Source organism: Silurus aristotelis (genome assembly GCF_946808225.1).
Source record: "Silurus aristotelis genome assembly, chromosome: 10".
Classification (NCBI taxonomy): Eukaryota; Metazoa; Chordata; class Actinopteri; order Siluriformes; family Siluridae; genus Silurus; species Silurus aristotelis.
This window is the reverse complement of record NC_139583.1, coordinates 20,901,045-20,922,831: the sequence shown is the minus strand read 5'-3', so window position 1 is coordinate 20,922,831 and position 21,787 is coordinate 20,901,045. Positions and strand designations below refer to the sequence as shown.

Genomic DNA, 21,787 nt, shown 5'->3' with positions numbered 1-21,787 from the left:
TGTGTGTGTGTGTGTGTGTTCGTGTGTGAGAGAGCGTTCAGTTCAGTTCTTTGTTGAGGAGCCTGATGGCTTGCGGAAAAAAACTGTTGCACAGTCTGGATGTGGCGGCCCGAATGCTTCGGAACCGTTTCCCTGATGGTAGGAGTGTGAAAAGTGTGTGTGACGGGTGTGTGTGGTCGTCCACAATGCTGTGTGCTTTGCGGATGCAGCGTGTAGTGTAGATGTCCATGATAGAGGGGAAAGAGATTCCGATGATCTTCTCAGCTGTCCTCACTATCCTCTGTAGGGTCTTGCGATCCGAGACGGTGCAGTTCCCAAACCAGGCAGTGATGCAGCTGCTCAAGATGCTCTCGATAGTCCCTCTGTAGAACATGGTCAGGATGGGGGGAGGGAGATGAGCTTTCCTCAGCCTTTTTAGGAAGTAGAGACGCTGCTGGGCTTTCTTGGTGATGGAGATGGTGTTAAGTGACCAGGTGAGCTTGTCCGCCAGATGAACACCAGATTTACGTAATTCTAAACACCATAATTACTTTAAAAACATTTACTCGAATATTTTGTCTTCCTGCTGTATGTTGAGTTTGGTTTCACTAATAATAAACATACATTTACATAAAGCATCAATATTTGTCCATGCCCATGATGATTATTATAAACTTGACAAAAGTATTAATTTTAGGTACATTTAGAACAGATAGAATTGTATGATTAAGTTGCGATTTATCACAAGATAACCCATGACAGTCATGCGATTAATCCCAATCTATAAAATAATTCATTTATAAAAACAAATAAATAAATTAAATATATATTTTTAATGTCCAATTTCAGAAATTTCTATTCACTTTTAATTTTGGCCACAAGAGGCGCTGTGTGTCACTAACCCGGAAGTTGGAATGCAAGTGGGAAAACCGGAAGAGTTGGAAGCTGCGGGAACGTTTCCAAGCTGGCGTTCGTGTTCGTTTTTAACGCACCCATAATGACAAACCCCGCCTTTCCTTTCTTTAACAGGCTGTATCCGCTGTCCATCCATTTAACTCCTCGTGAGTCGGCGCTCGGAACCAATAGTAGTGCCGAAAAAAAACTCGACTAGCCAATCATATCGCAGGAGCGTGGTCCTGCCTGATTACCGGTGGTAAACGAGAAGAACACCTCTCGCCAAAGGCTTCGACCATTTTCAGCGCTCAGAGGTTTCAACCCAGTGTGATTTACTTCTCGCGTTTGCAAACTTCGAAAGGAAATTGGAGAAAAGCGGTAAGTTTAAGGATATAACCGAAGTTTTGGGGTAGGATTTGGAATATTTTGGGGTTGGAAGATGGGCTGATAAGAGACTGCACATTATTTCTAGGCAGAGTAGCAGAGCAGGAAATACCTTTCACACTTCATCTGTGTGTGTCTGTGATTTTCATATATATTTTTAAATCTCTTGCCATCAATTTTTATCATTGTTCAAAAAATTTTAATTATGTCCTGAAAAGGATCAATAATACACTTGGATCTTGAGTTGAATTAATAATATATGTAATGACCCTGAGATTATAAGATGATCTGATGCTTTCAGTGTTATAGAAATGGATCAATTATTGCAAACTAATACATCTATTCAACATGCAGTTTAAAAGATAAACTACAATTGTACCCAGATTTAATGAGTTAAAAAAAATCCATATGTCATGTTTTTTTCTCTATAAGATTTTTATTCATATTAAAAAAATACCCTTTTGTCTTTTATCTGCCATGTAAATAAATGAGAATGTTTTAGACTAAAAGGAAATGTGGAAAGTCTTCACAAATGTCATGTTTAGGAGGAAAATAACAGTTTACAGGATTCTTTATGGCCTGAAGCAAAGTGTGTACTTTTGGGTGGGGTTTAGAACCAACGCTGAAGTGTTAAAGAAGGTGGATAAGCAAAAGAAAGTCTGAATATCTGCATGTCTCTGTTGGTTTTGCTGATTAAACCCCTGATACGACACCTATTGATATTGAGGATTGGTCATTTTGAAATCATTGGCACGTTCTGGAGGACCACCATGCGTAGGTCCTCCTGAATAGCTCGGATTCATCGACGGGACAAGACCTCTCAAGGTGTGCTTTGCTGTGGGTCATTAAAATCCTGTAAGGTGTGACGAGGGATTGAATTTGTTCTTAAAGAACTTTCTACGGATGCTCGATCGGATCGGGGAATTTGAAGACCAAGCCAACACTTTGTACTCTTTACGTTACGTAAACCATTCCTGAGCACTGAAGGGGTGTAACCTGGGCTGTAACACTGTTTAGGTAGGTGGTACGTGTCAAAGAAACATCCATATATGCCCAGGAGGAAGATTCCCCAGAGGATCAAGCTGCCTCCAAGGGCTCGTCTTCTTCCGATTATACATCCCGGTGCTAACTCTTCTTGAGATAAGTGGCGCAAGTGGCTCACCTGGCGGTCCATGTGATGTTAAAAACATTAACATCAGTGCGGCCCATCTTCCGATGCTCCGTGATTCAGGTCTAATGCTCACACGCCCATTGTATTAGCTTTCAGTTATGTACAGGCGTCACCATGGGTACTCTGACTAGTCTGTGGCTACCCACACTCATACACATCAAACTGGTTCACTGTGTGTTCTGATATCGTTCTGTCAGAGCTAGCATGAACTTTTTTGCCAGTATATGCTATGACTTGGACCGGTCAGGTCCTTCCACACAGACATGACTCAGCTTTGGACATTTATAACCCTAACCAGATATACTTCCTTGGACCATTTGTGGTAGGTACTGACCTGTGAATACTGCAATAACATGCCGTTTCGGACATGCAGTTCGGAACTTGTCACTCAGGTCCTTATACTTGCCCATTTCTCCTGCTTCCAACACATCAACTTTGAGAAGTGACTTTTCTCTTGCTGCTTAATGTATCCATTATCCCATCATAGGTGTCACTGTAACAAGATAACCAATGCTATTCATTTCACCTTTCACTGATTTTAACCTAATGGCTAATTGGTGTCTAAATTTGTTGTTGTCGTGATCATTTGTTTGTTTGTAGTTTTTAAGAAATAAAAAACACAGGCTGTCACTTTATTGCTCAAATGCAAAGTATATTGCTGTCTGTTGTTAAAATAAAAAATGTCCGTGTTCAAAATCCGTTACGAAGTGCTGACGCTGGAGACCCATAACGACAAACAAGATATTTACGTCGCATCACTTTAAAAGATCTGAGACACATTTAAAACAGATGCTGCACATGTGGCCCTATTTCGCAACCGAACTTGGCTTTAAAACTCGCTCTGTTGTTATGACCTCTGTGGCTGACCTTTCCGGAAACCCCGAGTCGCATAGAACAATTAGACCAAACGTGGAAGTCGGTGGCGAAGTGTTTGAGGATGATTTTTCATCATCGTGCTACATGCAGGCGATTTGATTTTCCTTCTGGTTGACCAGAGACTAAATTTGATAGCGCATGTGTGTTTACTTTGCGTGTGTTCGTGTCTACAGATGTGGAAAGCAGCAGCTGGCCGTTCCGTCTCCGTTACCGTGGATGACGGACCCGACGACTGGGAGACGGATCCTGACTTTGAGGTGAGCAAGGACCACTTTCTCTTTTCATATCGGCTCGGAATAAAACATTCCAGGCCCGACACGTTGTTGTAGGGAAACAATCGCCGATGCCGTCTCGCAAAGTATCACAGACTTTTAAGAATAGCGCAAAGAATCATTTTGGAGTTACGTTTAACTTTTATGGACCGTCGACCAAACGAGTTAGTTCCTGTTCTCACTTTTGTTATTGCAGCTCTAAACAGTTTTTCTCTCAGCAGAAAAAATTTTAATAAACGACTACTTGAGAATGCAAGGTGAAGCAATTTGTGTAAATCTACATTTGTATTGTTTTTAATAATAATTATGGATTTTTATATATATATATATATATATATATATATATATATATAAATGAAAAGATTTGCATGCCAATATTTCAAAATATTAATAACTATTTTTAGTTTAGTTTGGCGTCTCCATCTGAAAATACAGCAAAGGCAAAAGTGCACAGTTTTATGTTCCATTGTACTGCACATCATACTTTTTTCCCAGGGGTTACAGACACACCGTAAGCAAACTGTCGATTAACTGTGGTGTTTTGCTCCTGGTCTTGTGGCAGGTTATTAATTAACACGGTTTGTCTACTTGCTTCGTTGTAACGAAGGAGCAGCATGTTTTTCTAAAACGTATTGGAGTATAAAGATCCACATTACAATGTATTGAAGTTTCCCAAAATGCAAATACTGTGATGTTCAATGTCGAGTGACGAAGTAAATGTACAAGACGGATTTAAACCTGTCGGTGGTGGAAGTTTTTGGTGTCGAGTTCAACTGGTTGTCGCATGCGCATCATGCAAATTTGACCTTTGTGTGGGCGTACAGGGATTTTTTTTTGAAGGACATGCAATGTTGACCGGCTGTTCGTTGGAATGTGTACTGTCTAAGGATGATCTGAGCCAGGGCAAAACATGTTTGCAAGCTGAAGTGCTTCTATAGGTTTGCACTACAACTGTGAAACTAGGTTATCAGGTTAGAGATGTCTATAGCCTCCAGGTTTTATAATATCTAAACCACATTCCGATATTAACACACACACGTACACACAAACACACAAAATAATTATATATTTAAAATGAGAAATAAAGAGAAATAAATCTTTGGGAAAATATTGGCACTGTTAGGAAATATATATAGCAAATAAGCCTGAGAAAATCTTATTGGTTAAACTTTCGATCGTTTGTTCATTACACAATGCACAACTCAACTCTGCTGTTTCGTATATACCACAATACCATAGTAGTGTATGTATCTAAAATAAAACACTGTTGTAACTGATTGGGAAGTATACGGGTTGGAAAAGTCAGGTGTGTGATATCGGTAAGAGCAGAGCATTTTGTAATGCATTTTTGGATCAGATGGTAAAACAAAGTTGTTTTGTTTTTGTTTTTGATTTGAACAATGTTTTTTTTTTTTTTTTGCTTACATTCACCAAGTGCGTCAGTATTAATAGAGAGCACTGTCTTTTTGCGTTGTTGTGAAAGCAGTGGGAATGACTCCAACCTGAGGAAGAAACTGCTTCTGTGTACAAGCTCTCCACCAGCGTCGTTTTCCAGCAACATTATTGCGAAATCCAGTGCGGAACTAATTACCAGACACTGCATTGTGCAGCTGCAGATTAGTGTGGCATAGAGAGTCAGTATCCACATAAGCAAGTGTGGGATATTACAGTCAGATTCCGATGTACGACCTTTTCGGAGATACAAAGGTCATGCCAAAAAAATAATTAATAAATAAAAATCAAAGAGCATCAAAATTTATCGACATTCCGACTTACGGCAGGTTTTCCGGTCCCTGTCTTCGTCGTAAGTAGAGGCCTACCTGTATATGGGAAGTGTGTGTGTAAGATTGGAGTCTCGGTGAGTAAAAAGAGAAAAGCCACTGACCAAAATGACTGGTTAGCAGTAAATGATGAAACTATTTTGAGTGATCTTAGGTTCCTTTTTCAAAAGCGTGTGTGTGTGTACATTTAAACACACAGGAAGATCACTGTAGATATAAATAGTTTGGTTGCATATAGAAAGTAAATTATACTACACTCTCTTATACTAACCTCCACACTTCTGCAGTGATGTTCCACCAGGTTTTAGAGTGTGCTTGGGAAGATTTTGGATTATTGTAGGGTGAGGAGGCCTGTGTGCAGTCAGCGTTCCAATTCATTCCATAGGTGTTCTGTAGGGTCGAGTGTTTAATCCAATCCACGTAAAGCATTTCTTAATGGAGCTGGTGGGGTGCATTGGCGCATGCCATGCTGAAACAGGCTGGGGTCTCCAAGTTCAGTTCTCCTCGTTCAAGTGAAGGGAAATATTTATATTACCACATCTAAAGACATCCTAACCCTAATTGTGTTCCTCTGACTAGTGTGGTAACAGATTGGAGAAGCACATATGGCTGGTGTGTCAATACTTTTGTCCATATAGTGTATATAAATAGTCTTTAAAATCAGTGAATAGCAGTAATAAATTGGCATTTGTTTTAATTATCTAAAAAAAAAAAAAAAAAGGATTTAAACGAATATATTTATTATTATTATTATTATTATTATCTTTTGAAGTTTTATTTATTTATTATAGGATAAAAAAAAAATGAAGCTTGTTTTTTTCTGCAGAATGATGTGACTGAGAAAGAGCAGCGATGGGGAGCGAAGACGGTTTTGGGTTCTGGGCATCAGGAACACATCAAGTGAGTCCGAGTTTTAATATAATAGTACTAATGTAAACATTTTGTGTGATCGTTTTAGAATTTCAATGAAGTATATCAAGTAAAAAAAGACCTGATCTCCTTATATTTGTCACATGTTTAGGTTTAAACAAAAAAAGGTATAAGGAATACGTTTTTTTTCTTCAAGAATTTCTTTTCGATACATTTAATGATTTTTTTCGAAACCTTAATGCTTTACTTTCCATCTCAAAGTACGAGTTTGATAGGAATATCTCATTGTTACTTGTGAAATGTCTGTGTAAGATTTAATTCCTGTTACTTTTCGATTGACAGTAGGTTTTTTTTTTTTGTGTTGCATCGCACCGATTGGATATATGAGAGGTTTTTCATATCATATTGCTTAGAGTGAGTGAACCAAATATTATACGCGGGTGTACAGTCCGGTCAGAGAGATTTCATTTCCGCAAAAGACGATTTCATATCCAGCTTTCGCAGCTACGAGTATATAATGCCTCTGAATAAAATGTTCACTCGATGAAGAGAGTTCAATATTGTGTGTTCCTCCTGCGCCATCAGCATCCACCAGCTGCGTGAGACAGTGTCGACCGAGCACAGTGATCTAAAACAGCGGGAGCTGGAGAACATGCCCAAAGCCTCACATGGTTATGGGGGGAGGTTTGGTGTTCAGGAGGACCGAATGGACAAGGTGAGAACTGACGTGCCCTTTCACAACCTGTTTTCCCACCAGCTGTCTTTCTTTCACTTCTTGTTTGGATTTTTTTTCACCCTGCTACGATGAGCTTATCAGCTCTTATCCTGTTGAAATAGCCCACACAAATACACTATATGGACACAAGTATTGGGACACCCGACTGTTCCAGCATGACAATGCTACTGTGCACAAAAAAACAGCTTTCATGGGTTGGAATAGAAAATCTTGACAGGCCTGCTTTGACCTTGACCCTAATGGACACCTGTGGGATGAATTGGAACGCTGACTGCACCCCAGGCCTCCACACCTTAAATTAGGACCTTACTTTACTAAAGTGCTTGTGGCTGAATGAGCACAAGTCTTCACATCCTAAGTCCAGGGAAACATCTTTCCCAGAAAAGTGGAGGGACTAAACGTGGAATGGGATGTCCAAAAAGCACATACAGAATCTTATGCTCAGGTGTTGACAAACCTTTGTCCATATATTGTAGATCTGTTAGTGTTTTAATCTCCAGGGAAATCAGGACATTACAGGTTTGGTAGGAATGTATGAGGCATGATCAGTTTCAGAGCATCACAGACATTGGCTTGCAGCATTCCATTTTGAAAGTGCACATCATGAAATTCTATACATCACTACTTAAACAGTATAAGGGTTTGATTATGTTGCGAAATTTCAATGGCAGTTGCTTTGTTGCCTTTCGAAACGTCTCTCGATATTTTTTAGCACAATCACCTAATATCATCAAGGCTGCCATCACGTCCAGCCGATGGTCTCCCTAACCTCGCGATGGCGAGTGCGATATCGCTCGGCTGTAAACAATGTCGAGTGAGCGAGTAATTCATACACACTGCGGCCAAATGATCTTTTTAATTTTACTTAAATCGCTTTTAAAGAAGCCGCATTCACTTTGTAGCATGTTGGCTAGCCAGCTCAGATCAATTGGTACATTTCTATTTAAGGTGGCTTCTTGTAGGATTGGCATCCCGGATGATTGTCCCTAACTGTACTGCAGTTACTGTTTCGAACTAGGAAGTGATTATTTATTTATTAGGTGAAAACAGATGTGCCGAGCCATGCGCAATGTGAAACATCCCAATGGGGTTATAGAAAATATAAGAGCACTTAGAACATTGGCAGAAGAATCGAACTAGTTGAATGGAACTAACTGTTGCATAAAGGATTATATTACTGGAAGGAAACGGTAGGTACCAGATACTGAATTAGCGGTCCACAAACTTTAACTTTTTGTTGGTTTTTATATAATCCTGTGCATATAATTCGATATTTTTTATTCTATTTAAAGCAGCTTTATACAGATAAAGAGGATATAAAGTTGTATAAAAGTGTTTGTTTGTTCCTTGTATTTGTAAGTTCATCGCTAATTAGCCATGAGCAAGGAGCCAGTGGCAACTGTGAGGAGAAACTCTAAGGTGGATTGTAGAAGAAACCGTGAGAAGGTTTCCTTTTGAGTCTGGGACTCGTGGTGGCACCGAACGTCCATTGATTCTAGTACTTCATTGTTGAGTTGTGCAGTGATAGACACTTAAATGCAAAACTTTCCTTGCAGCCTGTGGTACTAAGCCATTGTAGTGGACTGTTGATATGAAGTATCAAATCCAAATCCATCCTCAAAGTTTTTCAGGCGTTTAGTAAGTTAATAGCTCTTTAGGTTGTGAAGGCGGAACCATCTTCAGCTGCACAGCGCGGTCTCTAATTGAAGAGAACTCCATCCAGTGGTAGGGTGTCGTGATGACTCGAGCAGATCTGAAGAGAAGAAAAGGACAAGAGTGCTGGTCACTGGTTTTTCAGGAGCATGTTTAACTCCACACAGAGAGAGTAGACTGGGCTTTATTTCGTTAGATACTGTTATGATGGAGTGTGCTATATGAAATATAAATGCATAAACAATTCCTTGTTCCTCTTGAAAGGTCTCTGCCTGAGTAGGCAGGATTTCTGAGCTCCAGAGAAAACTGTCTTTCAAAAGGCACCCTAAAGAGTCATCTTCTGAGACTCCATGTTTTGGACAGATTCGAAGGAACGCCACATGTATTCTTTGTATCCTCCACTGGGAAGGCAATCCCACAATTCTGTAGCGCCATTGTGTCAATGGTGTGTCGTTCATCCTTTTTTTGTAGAGCGGGGTCAGGCTGGTTCGGTTGTAAATGGTTGTAAGTGGCCTCTCTGTATGAGACATGTTATTTCAGCAGGGGCCTGGCTCACTTTTTATGACTTTATTTACTTATAAGAGGACTATAGAAGTCTGGAAAAAAACACACACAGGCCATGGCATGAATGTTCAGCCACACAACAGGTATTTAACAAGTGTGAATGAAAATCCAGTGATTGTGAATTGTGTACAATTGGCCTGTAGATGAAAATGAGGGCCTGTGTGTGTGCACGCGTGGGTGCAGGGCAGACAGAACATGCAGCAGTGCATCTCTCTGATGCCCACACATTCAGACATGGTGGATTCATGCAAAAAAAAACTGAATTCAAAATGCTTTGTGAAGATGACGTGTGCCATCTTCTGAAACAATGTGATCACTTGGGAAGGGAAAGAAAGTGTGCTTCAAGAATCAATTTACATCAGAAAGCCTTTTAAGATTTTATGGCTTTGTGACTATTCCTCAGTAAGTCTTTAGTTTAAGTCCCAGGTATGGTTTCGTCCATAAGCGGGATTGTTTCACTGTGGGTAAAATGCAAATCAGCTGAAACCTGTAATCGGAAATGTGTGCGTATTTATGGGTAGTAATTATAGTAATGGTGGCGGTCAGTGCCGGAGGAAGGCTTACATTGATGAAGAATCACTACTTTCAGGATTCATATGCACTTAGCGCACTTTGACACACACCTCTCCATCCCTTTATCAAGATGTGTAAAAAAAAAAATAAATGAATGAAAGCACTGCTTAAACGTATGATACCATTCAGTAATGTGAGTTCAGAGAACGATTAAAAATAACTCTGCAGCTTCTTATCATTGGTTTGCATAGATTTATTGTCCTGGAGTTCTGTTTTATAACTGACGAGGGGAAAAAAATGTTGTAGGTGCATCTATAGTACAGTATTGTGCTATTATTTGAAAAAGATTTCCTTCTCATTCATTGTTTTTTCCCAAATCACCATGTTATCAAATTCTCAAAAGTTTAAGAAACTGTTCAATTGTTCTAACGCTTTTTAAACGTTTTTGCTGCAGTCGGCTGTAGGTCACGAGTATCAGAGCAAACTGTCGAAGCACTGCTCCCAGACTGACACATCTAAAGGCTTCGGGGGGAAATTCGGAGTTCAGAGTGACCGCGTGGACGAGGTACAGATTTATTTCTGATTTAATATAATAAAATGCATTTCATTGTTACTGTAATATATATTAAATAATGCAAGCTGGACAATGATTTCTTTTTTTTTTTTATGATTAGGAATGCAATATAATATTTTTAAGGAAATATTAACCTTCTTTTTCAATGTACATTCTTTTTTCAGCAAATAAATGTAATACAGAAAATATGTATATCTTAATAAAGCAAGTAACATACATAAATAGAGCACAAAATAAAAACATAATGAATTCTTTTCCAAACTGATCTGCAAAAGCAAACACTACACTCAAAGTCAGAAAAACCTATTAGACATTTTCTTTTTAAAACTGTACTTGAGGATTTTTGTATATTGAATTTGTTTAGTAATTACCGTATTTTCCGGACTATTAAGCGCACCCAAATATAAGCCGCACCCACTGAATTTTACACAGATGTTTATTTTGAACATAAATAAGCCGCACCTGTCTATAAGCCGCATGAAACTAATAAACTTTACACAGGCTTTAACGAAAGACAGTGTCTGTTACACGACTTGTATCTAAACAGTAGCCTACCAAGAAAGTCATTGTTCACTGTCTTCCTCCTTCCTTTCACAACTATTTCTCTCGGGAGTTTATCTTTTGGCATCGTCGTGCGTTTAAAAATCACCATCAGTGAATCTTTTCTCCCGATGCCGTGCAGATCAGAACACAGGTGAAGTGTGTTTTTTTCATGCCCGGTTGTTTTCAGTGTGACGAATGATTCGCATTTCCTGTTGCCAGTCCGAGTGAGCGGCAGGTCAAACGTCAGAGGAACCTCATCCATATTTATGATGTGGTGCGGCCCGATTCAATATAGAGTTTCATTGGTTCACCTGAACCCGTTCGGCAATTTCATTGGTCTAATGTTATGGGGTTCAGTTTTTTGGCTTGAAGTTTGTGAAACCGGGAAAAACCCAGGAAAAATCCATAAATAAGCCGCTTCATTGTTTAAGCCGCGGGGTGTGGGAAAAAGTAGAGGCTTATAGTCTGGAAAATACGGTACTAGTTTACTGCTTTTCATAGTGTTTTTATTTGATATCAAAGTATGTACTTTAATTTTCCTCACAGCATTTCTTTACACTTTTGCTTGGTACACTTTGCTTTAGGGAACAATATGTATGTAGATAGTGTTTCCTAATTTTATTTATTACTTTTTTTAATCCTTCCACCATTATTTAGTCTGCTGTGGGGTTCGAGTATGCTGGGAAAACAGAGAAACATGCCTCACAGAGAGGTGAGGCTCAACATCTTTCCTCTTCTTACTCATTTCCGTGTGTGTGTGTGTGTGTGTGTGTGTGTGTGTGTGTGTGTGTGTGTGTGTGTGTGTGTGTGTGTGTGTGTGTGTGTGTGTGTGTGTGTGTGTGTGTGTGTGTGTGTGTGTGTGTGTGTGAGAGAGAGAGAGAGAGAGAGAGAGAGAGAGAGCTTGCTGCTGACACACATAGGCTCATACACTATGTGGACAAAAGCCGTATGCGATGCTTTCGCAAACTGTTCTCACAAATTTGTAGGAACACAGTTGTATAGAATGTCTTTCGAACCCAAATCTGTTCCAGCATAGTCATGCCCCTGTGCACAAAACCAACTTCATAATCATATGGTTTGCATGAGTTATAGTGGGAGATTGAGGTTCCCTGCAATAGAGCTCTGACCTCAACCTTTTGGGATGATCACACCCCAAGCCTCCTCACCCTACATCAGTACCTGACTTCATTCAGCCAGAAGGGCATTAATAAGCACAAATCTCCACAAGCACACTCCAAAATCTAATGGAACATCTTCCCAGGCGAGTGGAGGTTATTATAACAGCTAATGTGAACTAAATGTGGAAAAAAGAGACGTTCAAAAGTCTTATGCTTGAGTTTTTTGCTCAGGTGTCCCCAAACTTTTGTTCCTGTAGTGTGTATGTGTGCTTGCATTTTTTGACTTACAGGTAGTTGATGGATTGAAGGGGGGTTACTTGAGGTGGGTATTGGGCCTTTTTCATCTGCACAATTCTGTGATTGGTGCTGCTCCATGCTGCATATCTGAGCTATACAGAGCTGATAATGTTATTCTGTACGCTACTTGCCTCCTATACTGGACTATAAAATAAAGCATGGACGTTCTTTTCATTAAGCCGAACATTTCGATACGTTGCATGGCTACGTTGCAGTCATTTTGTGATTTCTCGAATATTGGGGTTAACTTGCACATCGCACGTAGAGGACTTCACCAAAATAGCGGTAAAGGGTTTTTTCCTCATTGAGCCGAGTGTTTATGTGCAGTTGAGTTCTGACTAAATCCATTTAACTCCTCTGTCGCTCTCCTGTCAGATCCCTGCATGTTTAAAACTCTGTTTGCTGTGTTTGTAATTACTGTTGCTTTTCCCCCCAACCCCCACGCCATCCCAGATTACACCACTGGTTTTGGGGGTCGCTACGGCGTTCAGACTGATCGTGTGGACCAGAGTGCTGTAGGCTTTGATTATCAGGGAAAAACCGAGAAGCACGAATCCCAGAAAGGTTTGTTTCACCGTTTCCCATGATCACGTGACGCGGATGTTAACCTCTCAAGCTTGTCTTCCCTTTGGTGGGTTTAATATTCAGTATTTTTTTGATTGTGTAATTTGCACAGTGAATCTGATTAGCTCATTTACATGACATAAAGATTTCCCCGAGACCATCGTGTAGCCTGCTGTATTCATACGCATGGAGAACCCCCAGTGGAATGAACAGCATTTCTGTATATTATGTATAAATTGCATTTACTCAAATTTTTGTATTTGTGTATTTGCAGATTATGCTAAAGGATTTGGTGGGAAATATGGAGTGGAAACTGATAAAGTGGACAAAAGTGCAGTGGGCTTCGAGTATCAGGGCAGAACGGAGAAACACGAGTCACAGAAAGGTTTGTGAAGCACAGAACATCCCCAAACCCATTCCACGCTGAAGATGCCATGCTGTACCTGGACGAACTTGAATAAGAATAATCTGAAGTTTTATATTTATAGTTTCTTTTAAGAAAATGCCCCTTATTTTCTCTCTTTTTATACGACCGTTTTTTAAGCATACATATATTTTTTTTTTTTTCCAACAAATATATGTTCTTTCCCAAACTGTTGCCATACAATTAAAGCCACACAATTGTATAGGATATCTTATGATTCAATATTATATATAAAATTGTGTGGCTCCAAGTTTGTGGCACCAATTTGGGGAAGAACTGCATATGTCAGGAAAAGTCAGGTGTCCCAACACTTTTATCCACATAGTGAATAGAGTTACTGTTATTTTAATTGCAGCTGTAGTTGATGATCTGATTTTTTCTTATTGTGATAGCTTTTACTTTGCTTCATCCCTTATGTTTTTATCAAATTTCTGACCTATATTTAAAAATGTTCCTCACAATGACCTCCAGAAGCGTTTCAGCTTTCTCCATCATTCCTACGCAACATGTCGCCTGTGCATTCTAGATTACGTGAAGGGCTTTGGAGGGAAGTTTGGAGTGCAGACGGACCGCGTGGATAAATCCGCAGTTGGCTGGGACCATCAGGAGAAACTGCAGCTCCACGAGTCTCAGAAAGGTAACGCACACCTCCGTTTGCTTGTGTTATTCTGAAAGAGAGGAAGTTGTACTGACGGTTAGGATGTGAAACGTCGAGATTTGACTGTGTGAGATTTAAATGGAGAGTGAGAGAGCCTTTTTACCACACCCATGATTTCAAGACAGGGATTCATAATCTGGTTTGTGGTTTTCCATCAGTTCTTTATTGGTTCTACCACACAAAAAAAACCTTCTTTACTGTAAGAGTTAGTAAACTGAAGCTGTAAAGATGAACCCTTGTATGGCGAACTTCGATTGTGGTCAAAATGAAATAATCGGGGGGGGGGACTGTGTGAATAGCTTTTTTTACATGTTCATTTTTATAACCACATATCATTCCAATGTTATCATTTTCGAAGCAATCAGTACAGTGTACACTATATGGACAAAGGTATTGGGACACCACTTTTCCAGCCATATGAGGTTCTTCCCCCAGACTAAATTGGGGGCACACAAATAGATGCTTTAGAATGTGGTAGCATTAAACTTTTCCTTCGCTTGAATCGGGAGACCCAAACCTGCTCCAGCATGACAATGCCTCTCTGCACAAAGCCAGTTGCATCAAGGTATGATTTACACGAGTTTGAGTGGAATATCTCAAGTATCCTGCTATAGAGAGCTGACCTCCACCCTGTTGAACATCTTTGGGCTGAATTGGAACCCTGAATGCACCTCAGGCCTCCCAACATCAGCAGCCTTGTTGCAGAATGAGCACAAATCTCCACAAGCACCTCCAAAATCTGTTGGAACATCATCTCAGATAAGAGGGTGTTATTATAAGAGCAAATGTGGAATGGGATGTTCAGAAAGCACGTATAGGATCTTATAGTCAGGTGTCCACAAACTTTTGTCAATATAGTATATGTTGAATGTACTGTATGAATGTGACACACCATGCTGTGATAAGGAAACAATCAATAGCAGGGTGGTGTGAGGGGTTGGAGCCATTGCCAGTCCAGAATTGTTATTTTCCTATACATTCGCACGATTGTTATAAATAGACACGTGATTAATCTTATTCGCACATTTTTATTTGTTATATATGTACCTTAAATGAATACTTTTCAAGTTTTTAATACTCTAATCAACATAGGCATGGGCAAATATAGAGGCTTTATGCAAATGTATGTTTATTATTTACTGAAACATACTCAACATAGAGTATGAAGAAAAAATAACCTTGTAAATGTTTGAAATTAATTTTGCTGATTTTAAAATATATATAATATTGACACTTTAATAACGTGTTAACGGCAAAATGTTATTAACGAATAAGCATATATGTTTATATGCTTGCTGTTTTAATGTCACCATTTTCTGAGTGTCCTCAGATCTCATAACTTATACCATGAACATTCTCATTTTAAAGATTCGAAGGTTATTATTTTACAGTCTTTTCGAAAACCACTTTCTAATATAATATTGGTACACTCTTATACGGCGCTGCTTTAATGTTGGTGTTTCTGCTGGTGTGTCCTGGGAAATTGGGTTTCTTTTCCCTGTTCCATGTCCTGTCGGTCTTGTCATCTTGCCGTGTGTCTACATGTTTGTGTCTTTGCAGATTATAAGCGTGGGTTTGGAGGGAAATACGGGGTGGAGGTTGAGAAGCAGGATCAGAGCGCTCTTGGCTTTGACCACAAAGAGAGCCTGGCTAAGCACGAGTCTCAACAAGGCATAAGTCTTTGTCCTCTTTACTCCCCAGAACCCCTATGTTTAGGCTAATGAATATATATTTTGCAAAAAAAAAAAAACATGGCATTGCTGAATGGTCAACAAGGGCGGAGTTTAGGTTCAGACTGATCAAATAATTTAACCTTGATCTAGTAACATGACAAGTAGTACGTTTTCTTTATGAATTTTAAATGCTTTTAGGTAGACATCATGAAATAGTTCTTAAAGTGAGATCTATGAAGCGTACCTGTGGACCTTTCAAATATTCTGTAAGGTGAAAGCTATAAAAATGTGATTAATTGAAGATTATTGTACATATGAATCAATGGGTGTAATATTTGAAATTGATTATATATGTACGCATGTGTAAATATGTGTATATATTATATATTATAAGTGGTATTAACAAGTTTAGAGACTAGTTTTGTAACACACCAACAGATGGCAGCACAAGGCTGCACGCACAGTCACAGGGCGCGCCGAACTTCATGTCAGCTTGCCAAAAGACATTATCCTGTGTACATCGGGAGCTGTGCAACTGCTGCTATTCTGAACAGTGCGTTACCACATTTGGACAGCAGGTTAGAAAAAGCAACAATACACCCTGTCATCGAGCTCTCCTCACACATAAGTTTCTCGCCGGAAACAGGATCTCCCTTCCGCAACCACCCTATTTCCTTTGGACTTCAAACTCTTCCCGAGGATTAAAGGTCACCGAATCGCAGAATTTGCTCTACAGGCTTCATAAAGAAGACTTCCAGGACATATTCCAGAAGTGGCAAGAACACTGGGGGCACTGTATTGCTGTGCAAAGTGATTGTGTATAAACCTAGATATATTTATTGATTGTTAAATTAATCCCTGGCTGCAACACGTTCGATAGAGCGCTCACCTGACTATTGAACATTATTTAACAGAGTAATGCTGATTGGAACATTTCTCCCAAACAGTGTTTTACTTCTTTCAGTCAAGTTTGCAAGTGGTTTCAGTTTTAATTTGAGCTACACCCTTATTGACCGAGCCAGCATTAGAATGTGCTCTGCAAGACCCCTGTGCTCTTATATTCCCGATTTCTCCTGTATGCATGCTTAGCCTCAAATCTCTGGAAATAAACAAAATGCACACATTACACACACAAACACACGTTGCTTGTCTTAGTGCAGCAGTCGGCCCTGTATGACTGCTACAGAACGTGCCTATCATGAACAATGGCTGTGAGAATGAAGGTCTTCTCGTGCTCCTGCTCCTTCTGTTCTTTCCTTGGTTCTTCCCAGCATCTCTCCCAAGCTTCCTTATTCTCACAGCACTGCTGTGTTTATTTTGAGAGTCAGTTTCCTGATCAAAGTCTTCCCCCTTTTTGGCTACTCTAGATTACTCTAAAGGGTTTGGAGGGAAATTCGGAGTTCAGCAGGACCGAATGGACAAGGTAAATCCTGCTTCTTTAATCAGATTCATAAATAAGTATCCCATAGCTATTTGATGACGCCCGAGTTGTGTGTGCTTTTGTGTGTGTGTGCGCATGCATGTACATACATGGGTGTATTTAGAGTGCAGGAACTTTTGATGATGTTGAGAAACCCGCTGCTGCGTACCAAAGGACCAGACCAGTTGAAGCAGGTAAGCACCTTTTTGAGCTGTTTTAGGATATATACCCTTTTACATGTATCCTAGTCAACAGCTGAAGTAGTACAGAGTACAACATTTTGACAGCTGGAATAAAATTGTTCTTTTTTGCTATCTACATAGCTAGAAACATTAGAAAGATTAGGAAGAAAAAGGACATCTAATCATCAGTCAGAATTGCCATTCCAAGGGCTTTAAAACTCCTACAGAATACTTTAGGTCAATACACAACACACAAAAAAAACCCTCAGAAAGAATGCATTTGGCGGCCTGATTTTCGCGTATTGCTATTTTGAGTATGTAAATATGCAAATGGTTTCAGCCGGCAAAGGAACAGGAAGCATTAAGGCTCGTTTTGAGAATCTGGCCAAGCAGAATGAGGAAGAGGACAAGAAACGGGTGCAGGAGGAGAGAGCCAGAAGAGAAGCCAGGGAGAAGCAGGAGCAAGAGGAAGCTCTTAAAAAGGCAGAGGTGTGTGTATGCAATCAAACGTTTGCACAAAGCAAGTACGGTAGTCTTGTGTTGCGTGCATGTTGATCCTGCATGTCTAATCATGTTATCATGGTTTCTTTAAGCAGAGTGCCAAAACTCGCACACCTTCCCCTCAGCCCAGCCCCACCTCCACCACTCAGACCAATCAGGTAACTCTGAACTATTTACTACATTATTATATTACTTGGAATTCCTTTGGTGTGGAATTTTTCTTGTTGAAATCTTAGTTATATCGTGTATTAAAATGCATTTAGAATGACGACAAAATTGTTAATTAAAATGATGAAGATACGGGGGCAGAAAATGTGTACATTTATCATTTCATATAGTTAATCCATATCACATGAAAAGCTGCATGTTTTTTTGTTTATATGATATATTTATGATATATTAATATTATGTTATAATATCAAATTTTGAATATATTTGCTTGGTAACAGCCAAAATGATATTTTTCAAGCTCTCTGATTAAATGTAAGAATTTGACCCACACGTTTAGAAATAAATTGGCTTTATAAAAGTTTGAAATGGCCATAAAAGGTCAAAATAAATCGAAACTTATTAAAAAGGTGACTCTTTGTCACTGCTGTAAAACCACCATCACACAGAATAGGAAAAATATCAAAATTTAGGAGCACAATAAAAAATTTTATGTGAGTATCACACACCACTACTTGTCACGCCCAGTTTTCCACATAGTTCTGCTAAACGTTGCCTGATTGTGTACTTTTTGATATGCAGTGGTTAATGTGCGATTGCTTTACTTCCTCCCAGTATCAGACTCCCGATTCACCCAAGAAAACGAAGGAGGTCGAAGAGCACGTGTATGAGGTGGAGCAAAGCACACAGCAGGAAGACCTCTACCAGAACCCAGATCAGGATGACCAGTACCAGGCTGCAGGTTAAACATCCACAAACCCGCTCACGACACAGTAACACGGAGAAAGACTTGTTTTACGAGACATAGACGCATCTCGTATCACATTTTTCTCTGTTCTATTATTTTGTCTGTTAGACTTTTGATTTATTAATGTACAAACAACCAGCTTGCCGACAGTAGTTTAGTGTCAGCTAGCTACCATGCCTTTAGTCTTTCGCAGTCAGACCTAGAGGACAAATACATCTTTAGTAGTGTTAACCAATAAACTCATCCAAAAATACCCTTTAACTTGTAGAAATGATCAACCGACGTGAAATTCTTTGCTGTCTGTGCTTAGTAGATAGTTCAGCTGTGCACTCCAGCCTACTTTTCTTTACTGTGTGTGTGTGTGTGTGTGTGTGTGTGTGTGTGTGTGTGTGTGTGTGTGTGTGTCAGGAAGTTCTAATTGAGTTTGTGTGTATTTAGACACTCAGCCTTATGATTATGGAGAGGACCTGGGAGTGACTGCTGTGGCTCTGTATGATTATCAAGCTAGTAAGTCAAACATTGAATCTTTTTTGTTTTTTTGCATCTTCTATACAAAGTACATAGACAGTGATTTTCTGTAAACATTATTTGAAGGTAAGGGTCTTTTGCCCCAAGTGTAGTTGATCAGACAAGTAGTCATCTTCATACAGGTCTTTTAAATTGTTTTTTATTGCTTCATATGAAATCCATAAGCTATAGAATCAGGTATTTGAATAATTACTTATAGTACTGCTTTTTCTTTTGTCATAGAGACACTGGCAAATAAATTGTTGCACAAAATATAAAGTATATTATGAACATTGCAACATTTGAATAAGTTTGTGCACTGTGCTAGTTTGATTGTTAAAATATTTTATTAGAAAGCTTCCTAAATGTGATTGATCTTGGCCAATTAATAAATTTGACCCAATTTGAAATATAGTGCAGAAAAACGTACCTTTACACACTGAAATATTTTCTTAACCGCACACACAATAGAATGTATTTTTTTTATATTCGTAGCCGGTGACGACGAGATCTCTTTTGACCCCGACGACATCATCACCAACATTGAGATGATTGACGAGGGCTGGTGGAGAGGCGTGTGCAGAGGGGCCTACGGACTTTTCCCAGCCAATTACGTCGAAGTCCGGCAGTGAGCCCGGCTCGCCAGACACGCCCACCTCCCTGGAGGAGAGGGGATCTTCTTTGCACATCTTTCCATTTGTATCCCAATCATTTTCCTTCGCCTCCTTGCAATGCTTTAGGCATTCTCAGGTCTTTCTCCTCTCTTCCTACTTTTCCTTTCTCTTTGCCCTAGATTTAGCCCTGATACCCTGCTAAATCACATTTCCTTCATCCATTATCCCATTTTCCTCTCCTCTTTGTTCCTGTTGACATTTAAGATTAGTCCATGATGCCACCAACATGCGACACGATCTACAGAGAATAAAATCTTGGCTTTTGGGTTGTATCGATTGCCGATGTGAAAGTGCGTAGGGGATTTTGACAGGTGGTTTTATTTAGAAGAATTGGTGTGATCAACCAAAAAAAAAAGAGGATTTCCTTGCATGTATTGGAAGGGGAATGCTGTACAAAGCTGTACATGCTGAATTCCTGCCAAAAATGACTTGCAATCCAAACAAAACGTGAAATCGTTCTAATCATTTACACTTTTAGAAGGTATTCTGTTTAGAAAGTACAATAACGGCTTCAGATTGACCAATATAATCCTGAAATTGCTATTTCAAAAGTGTTCTTGTTGCATTGAGGTATAATATATTTTTTTTAACAGTCATCACATTGTCTGAAACACTTTGCAGCTTCTTTTGTACTATGTGCCCCTGTCACTTTTTATCTTGATTGTGTTCAACACTAATGGAAAAGAAAGAAAGAAAGAAATCTATAATGTGACCAAAAACTATAACACTAAAATATACTGTCTCTCACTGGCACGTAGGTCCCAACCTGCCGCCTGTTGAGTTCAGTTCTTTCCAATTGTTATGGCAGGAAATGTCTGTAAGAGCAGAAATTTTTGCATTTTGTGAAAAATTCATCGAGTCTAAACAGGAGGAAAAATGCAGATAAGCTCCCTTTCTGTGCGTCCTGGGCATGCAGTGTTTTCGTCTTTTGTCCTTGTCGGTGTACTTCTGGTTTGTAACTTGGTGCCACTGCATTTTCTTTCTGACCAACACAATATTAAGTGGTTTGATGTCTGAGTCTGCTGGATCGAGTGCACTATTGATTCGGAATTGGAGTAATAATGACTGTCGTAGAAGTAAATACTGAACAGAATTTTAGCATTTGGGATGTAACTGACAAGATAAGGACGCATGAATTCCAGTGTTTGAAACAGAGCTGATGTATATAAATATAGCTCGATCTTATTTGATATGTAACAGACCCGTTGTGGTGCAGTGGGATTTTAATTCATTAAGGATGTCGAATCAATGGCTAGGCAGCAACAGCTAATCTTTTGGGTTTTAGGGGATTGTAAAAGTGACCTTCTCAGATCTGTTATTTTTTATCTATATCTTGCTGGCTTACCTCTCATTACATGCCTGGTTTTTTTTTTGTATGAAATAAAATTTCAATTAATAAAATATAAATAAAATAGTTGGAAACTGCTATTTTCTTTTGGAAAAATATTGCGTTTGTGTACTGGGTTTTTGTAGTGTACTGAAAGACAAAAATAACGGAGGAATAGCTTGTGTTCTCCTGTTGTCGCTTCTGTCATGAGCATTTCTATTGGTGAGCATCAGACCCAAACCTGCATTTTAAATAGCTCAGTAGTCACAAACACCATGGTCACACAATGACTGACCAACACACTGAGAAAGGTTCCAATCAACAAATTAGCACTTGTAGCTGAAAAAGCCAGTCAGAGGAAGGTAATAATAATGTTAATAAATAATAATTTGATTTCTGGGTTTTTCAACTCCGGTTGTTCAACTTGGCTTCTGGCTCTCGGTCACCCATGACAGTTTGCTGGGGCTAAAACCATAAACCATCCAATCACATCACACTCATTTACAGCACCATTTTTGGCAGGGTTTGCTATGCCATAGTGCAAAGACTTCAGACGGATCCCAATGTTCTGGTGAATCCTGAACAGGTTGATATTGACCATATATCATGAGGGTGTTCTTGAGAAATGGCGCTCTGTGCCAGGTATGACTTGCTCAAGTGAAAGGTCTACGGTATTGCCCATGTAAAGCGCTGGCAATAGCTTACCTTTAAAACAA

General features: G+C 39.4%; 1 protein-coding gene across 4 annotated transcripts; it reads left to right on the top strand.

Moving 5' to 3' along the window:
- Positions 1 to 875: 875 nt before the first annotated feature.
- Positions 876 to 21,188, top strand: cttn (cortactin). Of its 4 annotated transcripts, none has more exons than XM_083553031.1 (17): positions 876 to 1,251; positions 3,478 to 3,561; positions 6,184 to 6,257; positions 6,813 to 6,942; positions 10,148 to 10,258; positions 11,468 to 11,522; positions 12,679 to 12,789; positions 13,064 to 13,174; positions 13,740 to 13,850; positions 15,432 to 15,542; positions 16,912 to 16,967; positions 17,089 to 17,158; positions 17,487 to 17,635; positions 17,743 to 17,805; positions 18,431 to 18,557; positions 19,002 to 19,070; positions 19,566 to 21,188. In XM_083553031.1, the coding sequence occupies exons 2-17, from the start codon at positions 3,478 to 3,480 to the stop codon at positions 19,700 to 19,702; spliced, it is 1,569 nt and encodes a 522-aa protein (XP_083409157.1). In that variant the 5' UTR covers positions 876 to 1,251; the 3' UTR covers positions 19,703 to 21,188. The 4 variants fall into 4 exon arrangements, with proteins under 4 accessions (XP_083409157.1, XP_083409159.1, XP_083409156.1 ...); XM_083553030.1 differs by having other exon boundaries at positions 1,094 to 1,251; positions 17,740 to 17,805; XM_083553033.1 differs by lacking the exon at positions 15,432 to 15,542 and having other exon boundaries at positions 958 to 1,251.
- Positions 21,189 to 21,787: the final 599 nt, after the last annotated feature.

Bases quoted from the DNA above. Each gene is read 5' to 3' on its own strand.
- cttn (XM_083553030.1), top strand. From the start codon at position 3,478: ATGTGGAAAGCAGCAGCTGGCCGTTCCGTCTCCGTTACCGTGGATGAC. The intron at 6,943-10,147 runs GTGAGAACTGAC...TTTTTGCTGCAG, and splicing joins AGGAGGACCGAATGGACAAG to TCGGCTGTAGGTCACGAGTA. The intron at 13,851-15,431 runs GTAACGCACACC...GTGTCTTTGCAG, and splicing joins GCTCCACGAGTCTCAGAAAG to ATTATAAGCGTGGGTTTGGA.